Consider the following 24,508-nt stretch of genomic DNA (forward strand, 5'->3'; position numbering starts at 1 on the left):
TCTCTTTCCCTTTTTTTCCTAAAAAAGTGGTTAATTGCAAAATAAAAGCAAACATTTCAACATTATTTGAATTTACCATCACCATAATTAATCAAAATACTGGGGATATGTGATTTTCTAAAGGTCCACGAAAGTTAAGAAAAGAATTTCTTGGTAATGCAATAAAACTTTTAGAAGTCAAGAACTCCATGTCAAAGTTGGGATTTTAAGGAGATGTGCATTACATAACAAGGCATGGGGTAGGTGGACATGGTTAAACATAAATAGTGTTATATACAAAGGATATACTCTTTTTCGATTCTGAATACACTGTTCTCCTAGGTTTTATGTCATTAAATCTCCGAAGAATAACTTCAAGGATGACGTGGTTGTCAAACTCACATACTCATAAACACACCAGCACTTAAGCCTTGTTGTCAAGTTACCCTGAAGTTCAAGAATGGAAAGGGGAAACATCTAGTATCAAAAGGAACAAAAACAGCTTGAACATCCTCTCTATTATTGATTGTGTCATCAGAAGCTCTACCCTCAGACTCTCTTCACTTGCCCTCCCACCAAAAGGCTTCCTCTTCCACCTCCAAGAGCCCAACTTCTACCAATGAGAGAAGTAGCTGACCCTCTAATATTAGCATAGATATTTATTTTATAAATTACTTTGAAATGTAAGCACTCTTCACTTTCAAATTGAAGTTTCAACCATGTTATTAGTTTAGTAATTTCTTGGAAGAAATAAAATCATCTTCTACTGACAACAAACAATATTACTACCATCATTTATGCAGAAGATAGAAGTTATACAAAATTTGATGCTCCAAAATTAAAGCAAAACAACACAACAATTTCGGGGTGTAAAAATCATTTGCCTTGACCAGGATTCGAAACCGGAACCCTCGATGCCCAGCCGAGTGCTTTAGCCAGTTAAGCTACTGAGGCATCCTCTTACGCTCCAAGATTTTTTTTTCTCCCATAGTGTTTTAGAATTAAAACAAAAGATTCAATTTCATTCATTTTTAACAAATTAATGAAAATGGACACAGTGCATTAACATGAAGTAATGCAGGACACAGGCATTTGAACAAACTTTTACAACCGTGCTCAAATGAAGGGAATGAATGGAAATTTGATATATATATATTGATACATTTTGAAGCAGGTTTAGCCAAAGTTTTTGTTTGCTGGAAATGGCCTTAAGTGAGAAAACTAGAATCACCATACAAGATCAGTACAGATTTTAGTTAAATGGCAAACCACTGAAATTTATTAAAAAGTTATGTTCATATTCAAGGTAAGTGTAAGTTATGTATGCATAAAAATTGACTCACTGGCCAGTGTAACTCCAATGACTTCATTTTATCACCAAAAGAGAAGTGAGAAACTACTTGTTCGCAATGCGGTTTTCAATTTTAGTGGAATATGTAGATCTATGCTTCATTGCTTTATCCATTTGTCCTGTAAACAAATAACTGTAGCATCCAGTGACTGGAAGTAAAGGAAATCCTCGATTCACGAATGTATTCTGAACACTGCACTCACACAATTAACTGCATTATACATGGAGTTGTTTGGTAACATTAAACCCAATCCAGCAAAAACTCCATCCAAAGTAGAAATAGTAGCAAAATCTTTCACCATTACAACAATAACTTCACTTCCATTATCGATCATGGTGAATATTAGACTTATCTTCTGAAGTCCTCAGGCTCGACTCCACAGTGTTTATATTTCCAGGCATTGTCACAGAGTGTTCGGGGGCCAGCACAAAGGTGGGGGAGAAGGTGTTCAAGCGGGCTTGCCTGGATGACAGGGGTTGTACATGGTTCGTGGGGGCTGCCATTCCCTCCTGTGCCTTAAACTCCTGTGCACTGGTGCTGGGCCCTGAAGCAGTCCCAACACCACCAGCCATTTTGACAAACACTGAATTCGAGTGATGCATGGCGAGTGAGGGTGAGGAGAGCTCCGTCAGTGGAGGGATTGACACCACGGGGATGCCTCGCGACCAATCGTCTTTGAACACTTGCACTGTCAGCACCGGCACAAGGTGGGAGAGACACGTAACCACCTGCGCCAGCACCAACTGCTCGTCAGCCTCACGGCGAATTCTCACATGAAGTGACCCTGCCTTTGGGGTCAAAGGAGAGACACATGCAATCAGTCTATGGCCTCTGGAAATCAACGCAGGGTCATTCACTAAACAATGCTGCTTGAAATAACTGCCATAGATAACAACAAGAGATTACCAATTTACCAAAAGCAAAAGAACTAAGCTGTCAGGTGTGAATGAAAGATGGATGAAAAATGGAAGTAAAGTATATGAAGTAGTTAAACCATAATGCAGCTTCTAACTTGTACTATTTAACATATAATTAGCAGAGGCAATGAAATACGTACAAAGAGTAAGCAGCATTGGATTGATGGTAAACAGAGAGGAATAATATCAGAAGGTGTATATATTGATGCAGAGGATATGGTGGGCAGAAGGGCATAGAGGAAGGGCTTGAGGCAGGAGTGAGGGTGGGTGGGCCACATCTCTTCAATTCAGTTTGACTTCAGATTGATAATGCATTATTAGCCAGTCTGTCAAAGAGCTATAATAATTACATAATGCAATAGAGTTTAATTGCTATGGGTAGAGTATGAGTATTAATAATTAAAAATTGAAGTCATTGAGATTCTCAAGAGACAGGAGGGGTAAGAATTTAAAGTTTAAGTGGATAAACTACAAAGGATAAAACAGTTCATCTCTTTAGGAAATGTTTCAGAAAAAGGTGATCTGAAAATTAAGGAGATTGAAAATGCATTAAGTAAAATGGCTTTTACAAAAAGGAGTGAGTTGATGACAGTTACCTTGAATAAAGGCAAAAAGAAAAGGCTGGTGAAAATTTAAATGGAGTGTAATTTTGCATGGCTCAGAAACTTGTTTATTGAAGCTAGAGGATAGGCATAAGTAGGAGGCTTTTTGAGACATGGGTGAGGAGAAGAATGGAGTGTGTAAAGAGGATGAAATAGAAGACCAATGATGACATTCGAGGCATGATGATAGGGGAAGAGAGAAGGCCGTTGGGAGAAATTGGAAGAATGCAAGGGAGGGAGAGGAAAAGATTAGGGAACATGCATTTTGGATGGAATTAAGGGAGCAGAAATGCATTCAGAGCTAAAGAATAATCCATTTTAATAAGTAATACAGGGTGTAAGGATTCTTTCTGACACATTACTTAGGAGTGCAGCAGTGTACTGGCAGGGCCCACCAAAAATCCTCCCCGAAGAACGTAGATTATGCTAAAAAAATTGTGGTACTCTATAAGTCAGAGATTAAACCACTGGGAAAGCAGACTCAAGAAGCCTTCAAAAGGGGGTACTAGGAGTGGGTGGAGGGGGTCTGGTGTTTGACATCAAGAGGGAAGAGTGGACTGGAACCAAAATAAAAATGATCAACAATCTTGTACCAGCACTCAATTCACTCCACTGAAAGTGACCTCAAATTCATAAATGAAAATAAATTGTACTTACAAGCTTCCCAAATGAAAGTGTCCAGAAGTGTTCATTCCTGAACTCTAGCACTCCATCAATGGTCAGCGTTTCACGAAGACATTTTTCCAATTGCCCAATGACATGAGATGGTGTGGTCTGCAAAGGCAGTTTGTCATTAACATCTGATGATGACAATGTTTACAAATAAAAAAGCATGCAAAAATTATAATAATAATAATGTTTATTTGCCTGAATGATCTTACTATAGAGTAATCCACATATGATATAAGGCATGTCAGATAAAGAGTATACATACATCATCAAATAAAAATTCAATTAACACACTTAATGATCAAAGTCATTAATCGAGTTATCCAACAATAAAGCTATACCCATTATGACATACAGGGTCCGTACAATAAGTATCAGGAATGGTTCCGAAAATCAAAATGTATTGCAGTTATCATTACAATTACATAATAATCTTCAAAATAAATTCCTCCTGCATCAATACTCTAAGTTTGGCGCGTCTGACACTCGTAAAAAGCCTGCTGGAAGTCGGTTTCCTGAATACTGTTGAGAGCCTTTGTCGCCGCCGCTTAAACCTCCTCGATTGAGTCGAACTGATATCCTTTGATCTTCTTTTGAGCTATCCTTTGAGGTAATAACGTTGTCGAGAAAACTTTCATCTTCCTGGACGTAGTCCTTAATTTCTTGCAAAATTTCCACCCGTGACAGTTTTTGTTCCTCATTCAAGACTTTTGGCACCAGCTTCGCGCACACTTTCCTCATCGCAAGATCCTCTGTTACAATGGTGTGGACTGTTCCAACTGAAAGGCCAGTCTCCTCACTGATAAGGGCGATGGTTAAATGCCAGTCAGAGTCCAAAACTTTTTTCACTTTGGCCACCTGAGCATCGGTTCGAGCAGTCGTCTGGCATCCGACGCAGTGCTCGTCTTCAAAGAGCTCCTGGCCTTCCTTAAACATTTTGTGCCACTCAAAAACTCTTATATGGCATAAGGCATCAACCCCATAAGCCTGCATAATGAGTTCAAGGGTCTCCAATGCAGATTTCCTGAGTTTAATGAAAACTTCACAGCATAGCGTTGCTCGACAGTGCACTCGACAGTGCACCATGCTGGCGTGACAACACCACAAACAATCACACATCGCAAAAATCAACCTCCTGTCTCCATGTATGCCCGGAGGCGATTGAGCTAAAAAGCGCCTAAGTGGTGGCAGACCCCTCTATCGAGCCAACCGGTTGGACCCCCATCAACCATTGCTCCGTTGAGGCTACAGCGAACCAGTCACGATACTTACTGTACGGACCCTGTATACGGCTTTAGTTTCAGCCATTTAAAGATTGGTATGCAGTTTATTCAACCATCACTCACACTGACTTCAGTTCTAAAGATTCACTTGTGACAAATGGATTAAGAAAAAAATAGTGATATCTAGTTCTAAAGTTATGTATATAATTATTATTTTTAAAATTTTAATTTAAGACCTTGTATTGAGTGACAATGAGCCCTGTATCTTGCTTAGCCAATGAGTCATCCAACTCTTTTATGAATAAAAAATATTAATATGCATTCGAATGAACATTTCCAAGACACGGTTGAAGTGGTTTAAGCGAAGCGAGTCAGATATTTTCCAAAGATGCATAACTGTGGATGAATCTTGGATCCACCACAACACTCCTGCTCCATAAAAGGCAATGACGGTTCCATCAGCCAGGAAGGTGATGGCAACTGTTTCTTCGGTAAGTCACAGTAATGTGTTCATGAATTATCTTCAAAAAGATAAAACAATAACAGGAGAGTATTATGCATCATTAATTGACAACCTGGAGGCAGAAATTGAATATAAAACGACCACATCTTCAGCTACAGCGTTCAACTACATCCATCATGTGGTTTCATTTTCATTGTCAAGTGGAGCTACAAACTTTCATTTATTTAGAAAAATAGAAAAAATGTTGTTTCGTGCGGAGGATCAAACACTTCCATTGAAAAGGCTTAACAATGAATGAGTTCATACCAGAGTTGGATGATGTTCTTGGAATATCTGCTCCTTTGTTTGAAATTTACAAGATGGTTTTGAGTGATCAACAAATGAAAGTTCATGAAATAGTTGAGGCCACAGGCTTACAAAGCAAGATGGTGTTTTCAATTTTGCATGAAAAATTGGTTATGTACCAAATTTTGGCAAGATGGATTCTGCAAAAATTCAAAGAATGTATACATATAAGGGTTTTCTTTAGCATCTTCTTCCCAAAGAGAACCCCCTTGTCACCTCACAATGCCTTGGATGACAGTTCTTCTTTTTACCTCCTCAATCCATGCCATGCTCTGCTTAAACACTTGTTTGGCCAATAATAATGCTGACATCTTATTAATGAGGTCGGCAAATATCACTTCCCCTTCTCACAAATTATATTCTCACAAATGGTGTTGTACTGCAATTGCTTTTCGTTCATGCATATAAGAAGAGGCAACCTTTCAATATTATTGAGAATATGTAACCATTGCGTACATACTCCTGTCATTCTTTTTGAATCCTCTAACTTCTTATCTTGTCCGTGTTCTTGAAGAAAAGGCCAATCGTTGATGCCGACAGATTGCTGGTGTGCATACCAGATCAGCTATGCTTGCAATTTGCTCCCAATTTTCAATGAATTTACTTGTCATTTGTACTGTTTTTTCATTTTTATTCTCTTCAGGCTTTCTTCTAAGGAATTTTTCTTCAAAGTCGATTTTAAAACTATGCACAATATATTATTAAATTTGGTGAAAAAAATCACTAATAATATGTTTGAAAACAAGTTTGGAAAAATAAGTGATCTTTAGCGATGCTGATGCTAGCGAATGAGCGCTAGCGACAAACTTCAATAGCAGGTGCACAATGAATCTGGAAATTCCTCTCTCCTTCTCAATCATAATGCGAAAAGTCACTCACTAAGCGAGTAGTTTTGAGGACCAATATTTTTGCTTGTAATGCAAATTACTCACTGTGCGAGGTGCTCGTTAAGCAACGTTCCACTTTATATTAATGAAATGAGATTCATCAAACACTAAATAAAATAATGTAGATTCAATATTTAACTGTACAAAATGTGAATTAAGATTTGAGATTTACAATCAATGGATAGACAAAGAGATTTGAGCATTTTATAATATCACAGATTCTTCCCATACCAAGTGAACACTTATCCCGAATATCAAAATGTCGAGTCACATTAAATATTCTCGAGGGATACAATGAGGAGGCCACATACCTGCAGCAACACTTTTCCACTGTAAACACTCATCGGGAAGAGAGTGGCACATGTCATGGAAGCAATTGCCATCGCAGCTAAAGAGTCCATCAGGTGGTAATTTCTTGAGGGATAGAGAAAGAAATGGAATATAGTAGATGCTTGGGCGAGTCTTGCACTTAATTCAGATAATCTTTGCCAAGGCTACTCGTGAAGTGGCCACCGATTACAACGGAACAGCACTCGAGCAGGGGCAACAAAATGGAGCCCATCATTTCATCTGCCACCCCAAAGCTAATCGATCAACTTGGGGATGGGTGGAAAGTGAAAGCAGGTCACAACCACAAACAACACATGCACACATGATGATACAGATCATCGGAGATGGATTATTTCAAATTGCATGAAAATTGTACTAAAAAATATTATTAAATTAGAGTTTTTAAAATTTTACCTTAATAGGCAAGAAAAAAGGTTAAAGGAAAATGATTAAGTTGGTGCACTATACTGAAATGTTAAAACCCTATCTCAAAGTAAGAAGGGAAAATTGAAGCCAACAATCAAAGATAAGTCGGGAAAATTATTAGTAGTAACAGAAAAGATCCAAGAGAGATGGAAGGAATATATAGAAGCATTGTAAGGTAAAAACATTAGGCCAGAGAGCACTGACATACAAAGAGCATATGACGTAGACAAGGAAAGCTTAGGTCCAAGCATAAAGGATGGTGAGAAAGAAAGGGAATTGAAATCAAATAAGAACATGGGAGTAGGCAACATTCCTGCAGAACTACTTAAATGTTTAGAAAAATGTGGGAGAAAGAGTTTTTGTTAAATAATTCATCGCATTTATAAGATAGAAATTTGGCCGGAAGGCTTAGACAGATCCGTGTTAGCTCCTATTCCAAAAAAGGTAAAGGCTACATCATGAGGGACTAAAGAACCATAAGTTTGATTTTGCACACAGCTAAAGCAGTTCTCAGGATAATAAGCATAAGGATGGAGAGCATGGCAAATGATTACTTGGGGAATGATCAGTTTGGGTTGGGGAAGGGGTGCAAGTGGTGATGCCATTGCAGTAATGTGATCACCAATAGAGAGGAATATGAAATACAATCAGGGCATATTTGCCTGTTTTGTAAATTTTAAAAAGGAATTTAATGGTGTAAATTGGGTGAAATTAATTAATGTATTGCAGAAGATAGGAGTAGATTGGAGGGATAGGAGGCTAATCTGCAACCTGTACATGTCTCAGACTGCTCATGTGCGCATGGGGGACAGCTGTGTTAGGAGAAGTAATGAAGGGTTGTTCATTACCACCTGTGCTGTTCTATGTACATGTGGAGGAAATGATTCAAGAAGAGTGCGAAAAACTGGAAGTAGGAATGTAAGTTGGTAGGGAATTCATAAAATTAGTTAGGTGTGCTGATGATCAAGCTTCAATTTGTCAGTCAGCCAAGGGGTTTCAAGCATAACTGAGTTAATTGAAGAGTCAGTGCAATAGAATTGGAATGAATAAAAAAAAAGTTACTGTTTTCCAGAAAGAAAAACGCTAAGCTTAACATTATAATAGTAGGGTAAAAATCAGAGCAGGTGGAACAGTTTATGTATCTAAGAAATGTTTGGGACCAAAATAGTCAAAGTAGTAGGAGCGTAAGGAGAAGAATTGCACTGGGCAAAGAAGCTCTCACAAGGAGGAGGGAATTGATGACAGAGACGTTGAGTAAGTATGCAAAGAAAAGGCTTGTCAAAACTTTGATATGGAGCGTAGTTATGCATGGCTCGGAAACATGGTCACTGAAGCAGGATGATAGACGTAGATTTTTAGACGTAGGCTTTTGAAATGTGGTAGTGGAGAAGAATGAAGATGGCAAAGTGGACAGAAAGGAAAACAAAGGAGGAAGTGCTAGGTATAGTGGGGAAGGTGAAGGGATCATTAAAAGAAATCATATGGAGGCAGGAAAATGGATGCAAAGCATATTGACTGGCAGTGGATTGTTGAAGACTGAGATAGAGGGGAAAATGTTAGGCATACAAGGAAAGGGCAGGAAAATGATAAGGATGTTGGATAGGATGAAGGGAGGAAGGAAGTACACAAAAGATATGAGGGACTTGTGGTAGAGTAGGATGTATTGTTAGGAGAGACAAGTGAATTATTGTTGCATTATTGGGTAGTCAGCCTCTGTCCATTCAAAACCTACTAGAACCTTAACCGGAAGATTACCAATAATAATAATGGATAAATGGAATTTATAACCACATGAGAATATAATGACTTATGGCGAACATTTCAAAATAAAAAATGAGAAGAGGAATATGTTTTGATGCATAATGAAGATGCTAAGTCAAAATTTCAAGAAATACTGCCACCTTCTGTACTTAAGAAAACGAACTGCATCCCCACAGGAACACACACTGAACACCTCCTGATTGAGGATATGAGAGAATATTTTGTTCTTTCATTTGGCTATCAAACTTTCTCATGACCTTTTACCACTGTAAATTATTATTCCTTTTAATGTTGTAGAATAATGCACACAAAATTCTTAAAATAATTTCACACACTTTAGTCAACATTTATTTACTTCAGTTCATCATCAAAGCAATATTTTCAAGAAATTAGAGATTTTGAGAATTTCTTCTATATGAACAGTGGATGCTTAACTAAATTAAAGCCTGGATTCGAGGTGCAATAGAATTAAATAATCAAGATTAATATTTCAACAAAAGCATACTTCATTTCCACCAAGAAATTGGTCAGAAATAGTGCTCCTGCTCCAGCAAATGCTATCAACAGCATTGGGTTAACTCTTGGCAGTAGGACACCACTCAGGGCTGGAATTATTGAGCACAAACTGAAATGAGATAAGAAACAACCATCAAAAATGTTTTCACAGATTTACTTTATCAACCTTCTAATAGACCAACTTTCAAAGATTTAGTTAACAAAGAATGGCTCAAATTTCTGGATGACCCAGTTTGTGAAGCACCAAGTTCAGAGCAACTAGGCATGTACCGTATTTTCCCATTGATAATGCGCACCTTAGGTATAACATGCACACAGAACTTTGTAGTTATTATGAATTTGTATAAATACCGTGCGCCCGGGGCTTCATAGTTATCTTGAACGTGCATAGACTCCATGAATCTGTATATACATATATATAAATATATAAATACATATATGTGTGTGTGCATAAAAATTATATATAGTGTGTGTAAAAATAAGTCTATATCAGATGTGCATGTGTAAAAATACGTCTATGTTTGGATTTTTTCAATTTTCATTACATAACGTGTATCGTCATTGTTTTGATCATGTGAACATTTTTGCATTGATAATGCATGCGTTATTGATGGGAAAATACGGTAGTCCTTGGAATTATGGGAGTTGATGATGAGGAAAAGTAACTGGTCTGGCCATGAACCATTGCCAATAAGTTCCATTTGTTGCCAATATTTAATTAGTTACAATAAGATCGTCTTTACCAAATAACTTTAATGCTGCAGTTTTTATTCAAGTTTAAATGTTGTTCAGCCAGGGTTAACCTGATAACAAGACTGTTAAAGTATTTAACAGGAAGAAAATTTTTTAAATAAACTTCTAGAACAGATTCCAAATTGAGTATATCTAATTGTAGATTTCAATGAAATCTTCAATCTCCTTGACTTGTCAAACCAAAGTACATCTTTGAATCAAATAAGCTGTCCTTTTTTGGGCCAATAAGTCACTTAAAGTCAGTAAGAAGCAGTTGAATGGGGAAAATTCATTATTCAAGCTCATAACTTATGGTTATAAAATTCTCCATGGATTTCCACTGCTATCAATACATCTTAGTATGACCAAACTGCAGGCCAAGGATGCGAGCATGCATGTTTTGGGGAATATAGAACATTACAATGGCTCGTATCCAAATTGAGCTTATATCCAATGATTTACAGTACGTATTCTTCACTTTCAAGTTTTTTTTACCTTTGACTAATATCTGTGACTTGATCTTGTAGCCAACTAGAAGATGCAGCGGCAATTATGTGATCCAAAGCCGAATTGCAACTCCCATAAATAACTAAAAGATGGCTCAATAAAGCAATACCCGTCCCAAACAGTAGACGTCCCCTAAAAAATGAAAATTCTCAATGTCAATATCCAAAATAAGATTCAAAGGTATTATGTAATTACTCAACCAACAAAAGCATAAAAAATTATGTTGCTTGCACTCAACACGATACTCAATTCATTTTCACATTGCCAATAACTGCAAGTCACAGAATCACAACCATCATTATTTTAAAACTCACGTGTGGATTTCTGGCTGATCAAGTAATCTCTCAAGACTCTCTTTAGTTATAAATAAGGAGGCCAGCTGTGCTAAGACTGTACAGGAGAATATAGCAACAACTTCAAACCTTTCATATCCAAAGGTAAAAATTGATGTTGGCCGCTGTTTTTCTACCCATAGTGATAACAAACATGTTAACAAACTGAAAAAAATAGAACACAATGAAAAAAATCAAGAGCATAATTTACAAAATCAAAGCCTCTTAAGTAAGTTTTTCAAAAATTTTAAAGAACTCACCTTAATACATTAAACCATACAGTGTGTGTATACGCTCTTAAAGCTGGAATGGAAGATAATGCCTTTATTAAAAAATGCAAACAAGGATGATAAAATAATACTTTAAATTGCCCTATGGAGAAATTTAAAACAAATTTAAAGGTATTTTTGGCACATTATCATTTTTCAGAAATCAATTCTACTGGTAAATATAGGTAACACCACAACAGAGGCATGCAAAATTCCTTGCATGTTATTTTTACAACGGCTCTAACAAAAGTGCAAAATTGTTAAAACTTTATAAATAATTTGGAATCAATGTATTTTCCAACCAGTGCCCACAGTGTGATATTATCCCAAAGACAAACTTTTAAAACTCTTGGACACCTCATCCATTAGTAAAATTTATCATACTGTGTCTAATTAAAGTTAATTATTTTTTTAAGAGACTCACCTAAACTTTGAGTACTGGCACACCAAGTTAAAAGAATCAAACAACATAAAAAATTGATGATGATCAAAAGACCAATTCGCTTCACACGACCTTCTCTAAACAAAACTTGAAGCTCATTTTTCAACGATGGCATCACTAAAGCTGAATTCTGAGCTGGAAGGAAAATCAGGCATTAACAAAACTACAATGGTTTCAATGCATAAACAATTCAGTAATTCTATCTGGTACAATAAAATGGAATATTAGCTATGACACTGTTAAGGAATTTACAAAATGTAGGGAACAGAGAAAATTCATTCCCAGAGCAACTTAAGTATTGTATGATCCAGCAAATATAACTGGAAATTTAAAATATCCCATGGTAAACTGAGAAGGCTAATATGTTGCATGTAACATTCTCCAAGCAAGTGAATCGGGCCAAGACTGTTGGCGGAGCCGAAAAGTATGTACAAAATATTGGCATCATAGGACTAGGTTCACCAAATTATCACCTTAGGGCTAGGTTCACCAAATTATACATATTTACTGGGAGAGGTATTCCTGCTCCCATTTATTTTGACAATTGAATGCAAAGCTGGGAATTTAAATACCACCCAAGAAGCCAATGTCGAGATGAGAAATTACTACACTTACTTGAACAATATTTAAGGAAGAATCAAATATCTTAAATCGGTCTACGAAAGTAACCTCAGACAACTTGGAAATATACCCCGCTTTTGTACAAAATCCAACGTTGGCACCCCCCCCCCCCCATAGACAGATGCCGTTAAAGTAATTTGATGGTCAACAGGACTTCCTTCTTATTTCCTTTAAAGTTATCTGTTTTCTAGTCATAATGCAATCTATCTCGGTAGTCTTTAAAGTCACTCATTGGGTCCCTCCTCCTGTCTCTCATTTTTCCTTCCCTTCCACTCAAGAAAAACTATTTCCATATGTTCCGAAAGAGAGAGAACTAGTAACAATTATTTAACCTGATTGGAACTGTCCATGGCTTCTTTGGGGCAATTAAAAAACTAATGTGTCACTATATTTAGTAGGATTATTTAAAACCTAAATTATACCCAAAATTTCGGCTAAAAACGAATATATGAAAATACAACAATATCAAACGAGAGAAACTAACTTTCTGTTTCACTTTCCTGTGCATTTAGGTTATTTTTTAGTGGGACTAAGCACTAGGTAAACAGTAACTCATGGTGCTAAAATGAAAACTATGAAAACTCGGCCAAGTACTTTTGCACGACAAAAATACTTCGATATTTTTTGAAGATATGCGAATTTCTTATAAGTAGCGTCCGAGTTCGATAGAGCTAGGTCGGAAAACTTGATAGAAGATTGAGTTGATTGAAAAATTGATTGAGAAGAAACTTATGCCTTAAACATAACTTTCAAGACCAGCTGTACTAAACTATATATGTAACATTGATGGTCACACTTATCAAAAATATCAAATTGCATACCTTCACAATAATGAATACGTCACACACAAACAACTTTTCCTTTAGAAAAAAAAGCCTGAGGTTGTGCTATCACTTTGCATTCCATAACAGTAACAAGGCGTGATCAACATATACAAGTTGTCATCACAGAAGACGTTTAAAATGCTGAACGTTGCTTTGCTAAGACTTCGGTATTTCCGTGGAGTTTCCCACCAGTGTCAGTAATTCCATTTTAAAAATTAAATCTTCTTGTCGACACAGGGCCTCACTACCCCCTCTGCCTTTACACGAGTGTCAAATACCGATAGCGGGGATACGATCGTCATTATGGAAGGCATGACAAGTCGTTTTCAGTTTTGACGTATAGAGTACGCTAGCTGCATTACCGAGGTTAGGCGGGTTTCGTTCAAATGTTATGTATTCTGGACACTTATTAGTTTCGAGTTCAATCGATAATGCAATCAATTTCAAGGGTCTAATATATTTATTCTTAGAGAGTGTTATATCTTCGAGTTCTAAAGCAATGCCATGAGCATTGTGGAATATTTCGATTGAGTTACACGAAAAAGTCATACTGTCTTTCTTGTCCATGTAGAGTACATTCTAAGTGCTCAAACTTGAATGAAATCGTATTAAAGGCACTGAGTGTCGAAATTTTTTTTGGTTGCCCTTTGCTGGTCGGTCCAGTAAGGTTCTCTTCAACAAGATGGCTGCTGTTATTGAAATTCTGAAAGCAGAGGTGAAGGCTCTACGAAAACAAATCATTGCTGCCCAAAAAACAGCTATCCTATTCTCCAAAGTATTTCAATTTCGTAACGTAAACACTACTGATCCCAAACCCACGTAAACTCAAGAACTTGGCCAAAATTCAAAATAGAGACTCAATTCTGGTTCCTTACCAAAACAAAAGGTGACACATGACAACATTTATGATGCAACCGAAGGAAACTCTGCTGTCCCAACAATAAAAAAATCAATTGTGTTCGGTAATTGCAAAAACCTTCACTGGGTCAGATGACATAACTCTAATTCAGATATGTAACAACTCCAGTGGCCTCTTGCAGCATGGTTGCAAACAGAGATAAAATATTTGTTAGCAGCTAGCCATCTCTTGCTGAATGAAACTAAAACACATCTTATACGCTGGTTTAAAATTGTATATGAAAAAAATGCTCTTGTAAGGCCGTTAAGTTTTAATATTAATCGGAAATTATCCAAGAATGTACCAAGTTTTCCCAGTCAGTAAAAAACTTTCTGGGGTTTTGTACTTGTTAAGGAGACTTGAAAACTGTGAGTAAGACTACATGAGAGTAGCCTACCTTGCTCTCTTTCAGATAATACTTACCTATGGTATCAGACACAGGGAGCATGCTCACGCAACTGTGGAAATACTTTTACTACAGAAGGCAGTGAGGATTCTAAGCAATTCTGGGTCTCATGAGCACTGTAGGCTCATTTTCAAAAACCTGAAAATTCTTACCATCTACAGCCTAATTGTGCTATGCAACCCCATGCATATTTACGAAAACTTTAATCTAATCCCAACCTAGGTATCAGTTCACTCAAATGACAAAAGACCCACTGTCAATCTCACACATAGGCAACAAAATTTGTCAACAGAATGCCAAACATAGCCTACTCAGTTAGCTGTAAAAGGCTCAAAAATACCATTGAAAAATGGTTGTGAACCTACCCACTGTACTCCAACAATGAATATTTCGAGCTGGATATTGAAACTGTTATGTTTTGAAAACACTGTGTTCCTTTATTTACTTGATTTCCATCTTGTAATATCATTGTACTGTTTTACGACATCCACATTGATATCTCCATGGAATGGATGGATAATTATAACAGCTGATGTCTTAAGCAGAAATATGACTCTATCTCAAAACATTATTTTCATAAACAGTAGTGTCATATGCATTAATATGGTTGATGTTGCACATCCCTATGGAATTTGTAGAATTAATTACTAGACTGCATGTTATTAATTTCCCATTCCTTCCATTCTAGTTATATTTTAGCTCTGACAAATTTTCATTGTTTTTTGCCAATGCTATACACTTCACTTCTTACTGCTCTCTGCAACACTAGCTTCTAAAAATAACTCTGGCAGGGAGGTTCATCGATGTGGATTGTAAATGTGCTTCTCTTATTGAACTGAAATAACACGAGTTCAGTGAACTCCAAGCACTCCCGCATGCTGAAACTGCTCTGTTTTGGTTCGGTTTTTTGCCAAAGAGTTTAGCTGCCAAGGCAGTAGTGTGCATGAAAGTGAGGCATTATACTTGTGGAATCCATTATTTGCTTTACATAAGTCATTTGAAGTTTTAAATATGATAAGAGAAGAAAGAAATTTATTAGATGAAGTTCTGTGAAGGCAGGAAAACTGGGAGAAGGAAATATTGAGAGGTACCTAATAGAAACAAAATGGAGAATTTTAGGTATGTATGGTAGAGAATGAGAATACTCTTTGTAAGTCATAAAGCCAGGAATTATGAAGAACTGAAGGAAAGGGAAGTGCACATGATGAATATATATGCAATAGTTCACAGGGGCCATTTAATAACCAACTATATTGATATTAAAGTCAACTCTTCCTAAATATTTTTAAAACCTCAGGGTATTGATGATATACAGTATTAGTAATCCACACCAGGTAAATCCAGGGTGTTTATGTTATTTTGCCAAGGGCCCATAATGCTCAAATAATTTTTTATATCAATTATCATATATGTTCTTTTCCAATAGCAATATTAAAATTAGCAATGAAAAAACAAGAGCAAGAATATAAAAGGACAATTGACTGAACTTGATGAAAGAAATGCAGTGGCTGAAACCAATTTAAAAATCAGATATATGTGTATTAAAGGAATACCCAATATTGTATACAAAGACTTAAACTTATCTCAATCACATGCCTTGCCCAGATCTACTATCAAAACATACATTCTATTGCTACAAACTAGTAAGTCTGTGTTTAATTATACTGACATTTTTCCCTCAGAAACTTGGCGGTATCCTTAAATCAATGATGCTGAAAAGAAATTTGGCCCATTTATGCTATTTTCATCTGATTATACTGCGGTAATTTGGAAAGTTCTCGGAATGGAATAGAAATAAACGACTCACCTCAGTGAAACATTTTTATCTTTCATTGTAGTCTCCCATTACCTTAATGCACTCAGTTCAGCGATGTATCAATGTCTTCATCCCATCTTGAAAATTAGATTCCTTCAGGCCTGCAAAATACCTGTCTACTTTGGCTGTTGGTTCTTTGTTTGAAGAGAATCTCCATCCACCAAGGAAAATTTTGATCTTAGGCAATAGATAGAATTCCGATGGGGACAAATCAGGTTAATGTGGGGGCAACAACAATTTATATCTTAGTTCATGCATTTTTGCCATGGAAACCACACTTGTAGGAGGGCATACATTCCCTAGATAAAAGATGACATTTTTCCTCGCCAAACCTGGCCTTATGCTGCAGTTAGTCCAGGAGGTTTAGTATTGTTCAATAATTGTTTGACCCGTGGGAAGATAATCTATCAGCAGAATTCCTTTCACATCCCAGAAAACTGAAGCTATCACCTTTCTGACAAACCATATTGCCTTTACTTTCCTTGGTGTTAGTGAATCAACATGTTTCCCCTGTTTTAACTGCAGTCTTATCTTTGGGGAATATTAGTGGCCCCAAGTTTCATCTGTTGTCACAAACCCATGCAGAAATTCTCATTGGTTGCTCTAAAAATGGGTCAAACATTGTTACAAAATTTCCATTCCGATGTGTTTGTGATCCTGCATCAAGACGCATGGCACCCATCTTAGCAGATAATATCCTCATATCCAAAGCCAATGTTAAAATGTGATATGCCCATTCAGATGACATCCCTACAGCTTCAGCGATTTCTTGTACTTTCAGTTCACGATCCTCCATGAATCATTTCATACAATTTTGCACTAATTTCTGGGAGAGTGGCACATTTTGGCCACCCACTACGTGGATCATCTAAGCTGTCTCAACCAAACTTTAACTTGTTCATCCACTTGGCAACAGTTGAATATGGAGGAGCAGAGTCCAACAGAGTGCTGAAAATCAGCATGGATTTCCTTAGCTTTCATACATTTCTTTACGATGTATTTTATCTTTGCTTGAATCTCAATTTTTTCCATCTTAACAAATCACTACACAGGAACAACAGCAAAGGGGCATCAGCAATACAGATCTCTTCCTATAGCACTGACATATTATGTGTTTACTCATAAAGGATTACCTATTACTTCACAAGAAACCCTTTGCGCTAGCTCAGACACTGGGCAGTGATTCCACAAAACTTTCAAACTATCCTTGTAACTATGAAACAAGCAGGAAATGCAGAGATTATTGAGTCCTATGAGTGATGAAGGAAATGTTTTTCATGAAAATGATCTTAAAGAACATAACAATCTTGAGGCTATGGATCACCAACATTGTTAATTAGTGCATCTAAATGTACTGATACAAATGGTCTCCCCTCTGATCTTAAAAAACTAGGTAGTCATTGATTTTTATAAATCTCAACCTTTAACATATTTATTCAATTATTTTCTACAAGTGGGTTTTCCCTTGCTCACTTAAATATACAAAGACAATTACCCTATTAAAAAAATGACAGGGACACTCCCTTCAAATAAACACGCACGACTATTTTCATTACTCTAATCCTTGGTAAAATATTTTAAACCATTATTAATCTCAATTGAGCAGCACTTTGAGAGTAACAATATACTGAACCCACCTCTATTTGGTTTCTGTTCAAGAAAGTCAACATATTCAGCATTCGTGAAACATGAATATATATATGAACACACACACATATATATATATATATATACACACACACACACATATATGTGTGTGTGTGTGTGTATATATATATATATATATATATATATATATATATATATATATATATATATATATATATATATATATATATATATATATATATATATATATATATATATATATATATATATATATATATATATATATATATATATATATATATATATATATATATATATATATATATATATATATATATGCATATTATGATATATATACCATTACTGAAACTGAATTATTAGAGCATCAAACAATTTGAATCTTATCTCACTAACCATTTGCAATGAGTAGCAATCAATTGTAGGAATCCAATTCTTACTAAAATATTCCCTCCCTCAAGGTCCAGGACTGGGCCCCTTACTTTTTTTGAAATTATGATTAATGAACTTCCAGCTAATTTTTCTCTTTTCACCCACTCTATTCGTTGGAGATGCACCCTTTGCTCGTAGACGCTGACCTTTGGAATTAAACATTGCTTGAGTGAATGTTAGCATGAGCAATGGCTTGGCTCTCAGTCAATGAGCGTGTTTAAAAACCTTAATAAAACTACACCGGTGGCTTGAGAGAACTGGACTTCAACTCATATTAGATTTATACCCACTTTTTTGGTGGTGATATCATGGAAAAATGGTGCACATAGTACAGTGATTATTACAAAGGGTTTTTACATATTCATCTTCTTCTTCCGCAATAAGTGCATGAGTAACCTTTTAAACTTCATAAAACTTAGTCAATTATATCATGTCAGCTGAAAATCTTATAATATCCATTAGCTTGTGGCATAGTTACATATTTTCAACCATTCCTGTTTTTTTCTAATTCTTTCCAGTTTCAGAGATATTTTTTATTGCATTTATATGTTGTAACTAGCAACAAATAATTTCCAGTCAGATTTTGTTGCACAGGTGTTTGAAAATTTCTTAATCAAATTGATATACTTTGGACAGTGGCCACTTATGCAAGTATGAATTAACATAGGTATGAGCTTTGTTAAATAATATACCATACTTATTTGTTACAAAAAAATAATTCACAAACAATTTATTGGCCAGGGTCCCCTTCAAAGTAGTATCATAATTTTTTAATCAGACTACTAGTCTGATTGAAAAAACCCGCTTGAAGTAGGCTCTTCAAAAAGAAAAGGAACCTTTAAACAGACCTCCTAAGTCAAGGTTTACATAACTCAAGAACTGCATAGAGTAATTTAATTTTTATAAGCCTGGATGACAGGTCATTTGCAGATTGCATGTAGATTTTTCCCAACAGTGTTAGCAACCTGAATGTCCATTCAGAGATAACAAGTGATTCATTATGAAGAATAGAATATTCATTTAAAGCCAGCCACCTTTATGAATAAAATATGGATATTATCTGCACATCGAATTTTTAAAGTTCTCTACATTCTCAGAGACTTAAGTGATAAGAAAGTGTTTGTATACTACATTTGTGACGCACAAGAATGGATACCAGCATAAAATTTGTTCCAGGTAGACATCAAATGTTATACATTGAAGAATCTTTACTTAAACATTAATTCAATTCAATTAATGAAAATCAAAAATAATGTTTTTTTTTCAACTTTTATAGGAGCAAAATTTTCTGAATTACACCATAGTGCACCAATTCTCTCATTCACTTGCTGAAATTAATATACCATTTGATCCCTTGAGATCATAACACTATCTTTTCTTGACCATTACACAGCACATTACGTAAAAATGACAACTTAGGGCTTGGGTAATTTTCCAGAACATGAGCATCAATAACCAGCATTGAAACAAATGTTAACATATAAAATTTACATTGCATAAAACATTTTTTCAATAAAATATCTATATCTAAATAATCATCTAATAGAGAAACAAAAGTCATTCAACAACAATGTGATGTAACATTTCATCGATTCTAAAATTGTACTTGGTAAAATTATCATACGAACATAACTTTATAAAAATATGTCCAACAAACTTTGAATGATACAAAGATCAGATCAACTAAAATCTATTCACACAGCCTACAAATTCCTCTATTTGTACAAGCATAACACTTAGAGAGCATCTTCTTCAGGAAAAAATGTTGAAAATAAAAAATATTGCATGGTATCTAAGGCACTTTATTGCACATCAAGAGCTCACTTATTGATCGAAGGCCACACACACACACACACTATTTACAACCACCATCTTCTCATGTCCCATTAGCTCCTGTCATTCTACACCACCATTACTGGTCCCCTTATACATGTCATTCAGCGTGCATATATCCTCAATGGTTGTTTTTATTTGGCTCGTGAAACTATCAGTCATGTTCTGTTGCACTGGACCACCAACTGCCCCATCTCCCTCCGTCCTTTCGGTCTGAACTCTCTCCTTTGTCTGCAGGCCACACTGGCCCTCACGATGCTGGAGCAACTCTTGTTGCCCATAAACAGGCATCTGTTGCAGCAACCCACAGGCCTGCATCACACTAGACCTCTGCCCACCCTCTGCATCGGACAGGGTCAGGTGGCTTGACAGGTTTTCTGAGAGGTTGGCATCAAAGAGTGCCATGCTGCTCTCACTCAGCCGCATCTCCATGCCAGCAAGGTCCCCCGAGTCCAAGTTCAGTTCCAGGCTGAAGTTTTGGTGCTCCACACCCATGGCAGGGCCATCCATGAGCATTGTGCTGCCACCTGCTTGGCGCTGCTGCCCACTGAAGGGGTTTGTCGCAGCACCGAGGCAGGCCTGGGGGGCGTCCCTCCGGTTGGGTGGCTGCTGCATGCCATAGATGCCCTGGTCTCCAATGGCCACCACGCCAGGGGGGAAGGGGGCACCCATTGGGGAGGCCCTCTGGCCAGGAGAGGGCATCCCCCCCATGGGGGATACAGGGGCCAAGCCTGAAGGGGATGGCTGCTGAGATTTCATGGGGTAATCCGCCATCCTTGGCACTGGACTCGGGATACCAGGGTACATGGGTGATAGGCCACCTTGACCATATCGGTAAGGGGAAGTTTCTGAAATTGAACCAGGTAATGATACAATAATTAGACAGGCTGACAGCATATCGAGCCGTAACAGAGCCCTTAGGCAAAATTTATTGACAAATATCAATTCTGTGCTGTGAGTTGTATTTTTCCATGACACGTTGTCTGACTCCTAGAAGGGAGGATGGCAGGGGGTGCCAGGAGTGTGTAGGGGTGGAAGCTGAGAGCAGGGCAGTGGTTCCATCAGATGATTTACAATATCCATACGATCATCACTTATTCCACATTAGCATCCAAATACTGCAAATGCCTTCATTAATATTCAGATGCAGTCAAATGTGTTTTCCATAGCAGTTTGCTATTCACCAGGAAAACACATACATTGGAAACATAACACTAGCAAACCTTAAATATAACAGTGACATTCTCCCATCATTTACTGAATAAATAAACTTGGTATTTTTTCACACAAAAACTTGATAATACTACTGGTTTCAACACATATGCAACATCTTCAGTTGTGGGTAGATACCTGATGGAGTCCCCTGTGTGTCAAAACCAGTAGTATTATTTAGTTTTTGTGTGAAAAATACAAAGTTTATTTATTCAGTGATCATGAATTTTCACAAAGTAGACCCTCAAACTATCAAATTTTTCTCACCATTGAATTTTGAGAGATCTTATGACTACATGCCTGGACTGCATTGGAGTCTGATAAACAGTTCTAAGGTTATTGTAGCATAAGGAATTCATAATAAAGTAAGGAAAGATCCCTTTTCCACAAAATAAAACTTTAATTTACGAAATGCATTTCAACTCACAGAGCCCATCCTAAGGTCAAGACATAGATACAAGAAAATTACTGAAAATATAGCAAAAGGGCCGAAGGAGGGGGAAACGGAAGGGGGGTGGAGGGAGGGAGTATTGAAAGATTAGGAGAGGTGGGAGGAGGTTAGCAACAAAAGGAGTCCAGGAGGGTGTGTTGAGAGGAAGATACCGCAGGGGGTTGGAGGCAGGAGGAGGATGATGACGCTCCGGGAAAGGTAAGCCACAAACAAGAAGGGGAGAGTAATCCATAAACATTTGGTTATTAAGTATGGATTTTGAGCCATGCTGTGAAATTTCCAATCATGTGAGAATGTCCAATCCCGGGCCTTTTCTGTCAAGACGAAGAATATTTCCTTGAAAGTTGCACATATGCGAGGTGTTTTGCTAAAAGGTACAGAGGGGTCTTTGGTTTCCCAGCACTTAATGTCTTTCTTGATTCTCCAAATAAATTTTCTTCCCTTCTGACCAATGTTACACTTAGCAGAAGAATCATGCTGGACTTTATAAACTCCTAAATGAGAGAGAGGGTCAGACCTTGTCTTTGCACAACAATTTGCCTAAGGAATCATGGTAATAAAAGCAGACCTTATATTTATCTGTAGGAAACTTCTTAGCTAATTTAGAAGGAAATTTATCAGGAGAATCAAGGACGACATCAAGTGCTGGGAAACCAAAGACCTCTCTGCCCCTTTTGGCAAAACACCTCAGTGACACTTCACACATGTGCAACTTTCAAGCAAAAGTTCTTCATCTTGATGGAAAAGGCCCTGGATTGGACATTCCCACACAATTGGAAATTGCATGGCATGGCTCAATATCCATACTTAATGACCAAGTGTTTGAGGACCACTCTCCCCTTCTTGTTTGTGCCTTACCTTTCCCGGGGTGTTATCTTCTTCCCTCCCCTCTCCTCACTCCAACCAACCCCCTGCAGTGGCACCACCATCTGCAGTACCCTCCTCTTGACTGCCTCGCAGACCTTTTACGGCTAACCTCCTCCTCCCATCTATCCATATCTTTTAACACTCCCTTCCCTCAACCCCCATTCTGTTCCCCCCTCCTTATACCCTTTTGCTATATTTTCAGTAATTTCCTTGTATATGTCTGGTACCTTAGGATCCTCCCAAACGCAAAACTGGTCCATAGTTTATTAAATGAGGGAGCAAAAAATAGAATAAATTACTACACAAAGCCAAAGTATATTAAATTCTCATAAAATAGTGTTGAAATATGTTTTGCAAATGATAGTTACCAATTAAAGGTAATTTCTCTCTTGTCTGTGCAATACTCTCTATTTTTTAACGTCCTTCAGGAGAAGGGTGACCAAACAGGACTAGAATTGTAAAATTGAACATGCACACCTAATCGAAATATTTTTGCCAAATACAAAATCAACTGAGATCAGCTGGCAAGAATTCAATTCAACATTTGCAAACCAATGTATAATTAAACAAACTAAGGCTGGAATTAACAATTTTAGAACTTTATATTCCATTCACAACACAATGTCTGCATTATCGTCTCAGAAGTGAAGCCAAACAATGATAAATAAATATCAAGACAATATGTTTGTTTGAATTAGTCAAATTTTAAATAAAACACAACGACAGCAATATCCCAAATAGACAGGATACACCACTTTTTCCTAAAAGTATGAATCCCTGCCTGACCCTAACTTTTCCTAATGCATGATCAACCAGGACCTGTTTGCATTAGGCCCATGACACCTGGTGTGCGTTGTATAGAAGGAGTGAACAAAAGGCATACTTTGAAAAGCTGGGGAAATGATCTCGATAAAGTCACAGTATTTTTGAAAGTTTATTGGCCCTTCAATGCAGTGTAATCACTTACCCACTGGTTCACATTTCACAGGATTCATTGGGAAAGATGGGTCCATGCTTGCACTCCCCAAGCCAAAACTGCCACTGGGCTGTGTGCCATGACCTTCAAATAATGCCAAAAAGGTAATACATTTCAGAAAAAATACTGGTGTTTTACATTGAATGAATAAAACATGCCAATAACGATCACAACTCAACCTACACAGAAATATTGATTGGTTTACAAATTCCTCATTGCTACTTCAGAAGAGTTCTGATTCTTAAATTGAAGAAAACTAAAACATACCAAAAGTTCTTACCATATTTCCCAGCCCATAAGATGTACTCTGATTTTTCAGGTCAGAATTTATAAAAAATACTAGTCAGGCAGAAAAGATCAAATTATTTTTATGTTAACACTGCTGCTTACTACTGACTCAAAACAGTGATTTATCAAGATTTGTTACTGTAGCAACCATTTTCTATGCCTCATGCAGGAAAAAATATATACTACAAAGTATTTTTCCAGCAAAAATTATTTCTGTGTACCTCCTAGGCTCAAATGATGCCAGCTGATATAAGAGCACACATTGAAGTTAAAAAAGTATGCCTTATGGGCCGGAAAATACAGAGATTGCACTGGTAAGTATAATACTTTTTATGGGATTCAATCAACTCCAAAACTTTTTGAAGACCTGAATGACATTTCAATTAAAAATATTCATTCAATAAACCCATTTCAATAAGGTGGTGGTTCACCTAAAGACAAGACAGTCAACATGGAGTACTACCTACGGGTTATGAAATGCATGCCAAAAACAAAACCGCTGTACT

At 36.9% G+C, this 24,508-nt stretch overlaps 2 protein-coding genes across 4 annotated transcripts in view; both read right to left on the reverse strand.

Moving 5' to 3' along the window:
- Window positions 1–615: 615 nt before the first annotated feature.
- LOC139686449 (zinc transporter 6-like) lies at window positions 616–13,485 on the reverse strand. The gene is made up of 9 exons (XM_071583643.1): window positions 13,195–13,485; window positions 11,735–11,887; window positions 11,302–11,344; window positions 11,024–11,206; window positions 10,698–10,841; window positions 9,460–9,579; window positions 6,749–6,851; window positions 3,508–3,624; window positions 616–2,119 (listed from the first exon to the last, which is right to left on the reverse strand). Exons 2-9 carry the CDS (start codon window positions 11,865–11,867, stop codon window positions 1,655–1,657), a joined length of 1,308 nt encoding a protein of 435 aa, XP_071439744.1. The 5' UTR covers window positions 11,868–11,887; window positions 13,195–13,485; the 3' UTR covers window positions 616–1,654.
- Window positions 13,486–19,156: 5,671 nt separating this feature from the next.
- The window catches only part of LOC139686375 (proto-oncogene c-Rel-like), a 43,735-nt gene continuing 38,383 nt past the window's right edge, over window positions 19,157–24,508 (reverse strand). For all 3 annotated transcript variants that reach the window (XM_071583566.1, XM_071583567.1, XM_071583565.1), the window contains 2 exons: window positions 23,706–23,798; window positions 19,157–21,056 (listed from right to left, as the gene is read on the reverse strand). In XM_071583566.1, coding sequence (XP_071439667.1) covers window positions 20,272–21,056; window positions 23,706–23,798 — 878 coding nt within the window. In that variant the 3' untranslated portion in view covers window positions 19,157–20,271. The remainder of the gene's footprint in view (window positions 21,057–23,705; window positions 23,799–24,508) is intronic.

Source organism: Hetaerina americana, unplaced genomic scaffold, assembly GCF_022747635.1.
Source record: "Hetaerina americana unplaced genomic scaffold, ioHetAmer1.1.p SCAF_14, whole genome shotgun sequence".
Classification (NCBI taxonomy): Eukaryota; Metazoa; Arthropoda; class Insecta; order Odonata; family Calopterygidae; genus Hetaerina; species Hetaerina americana.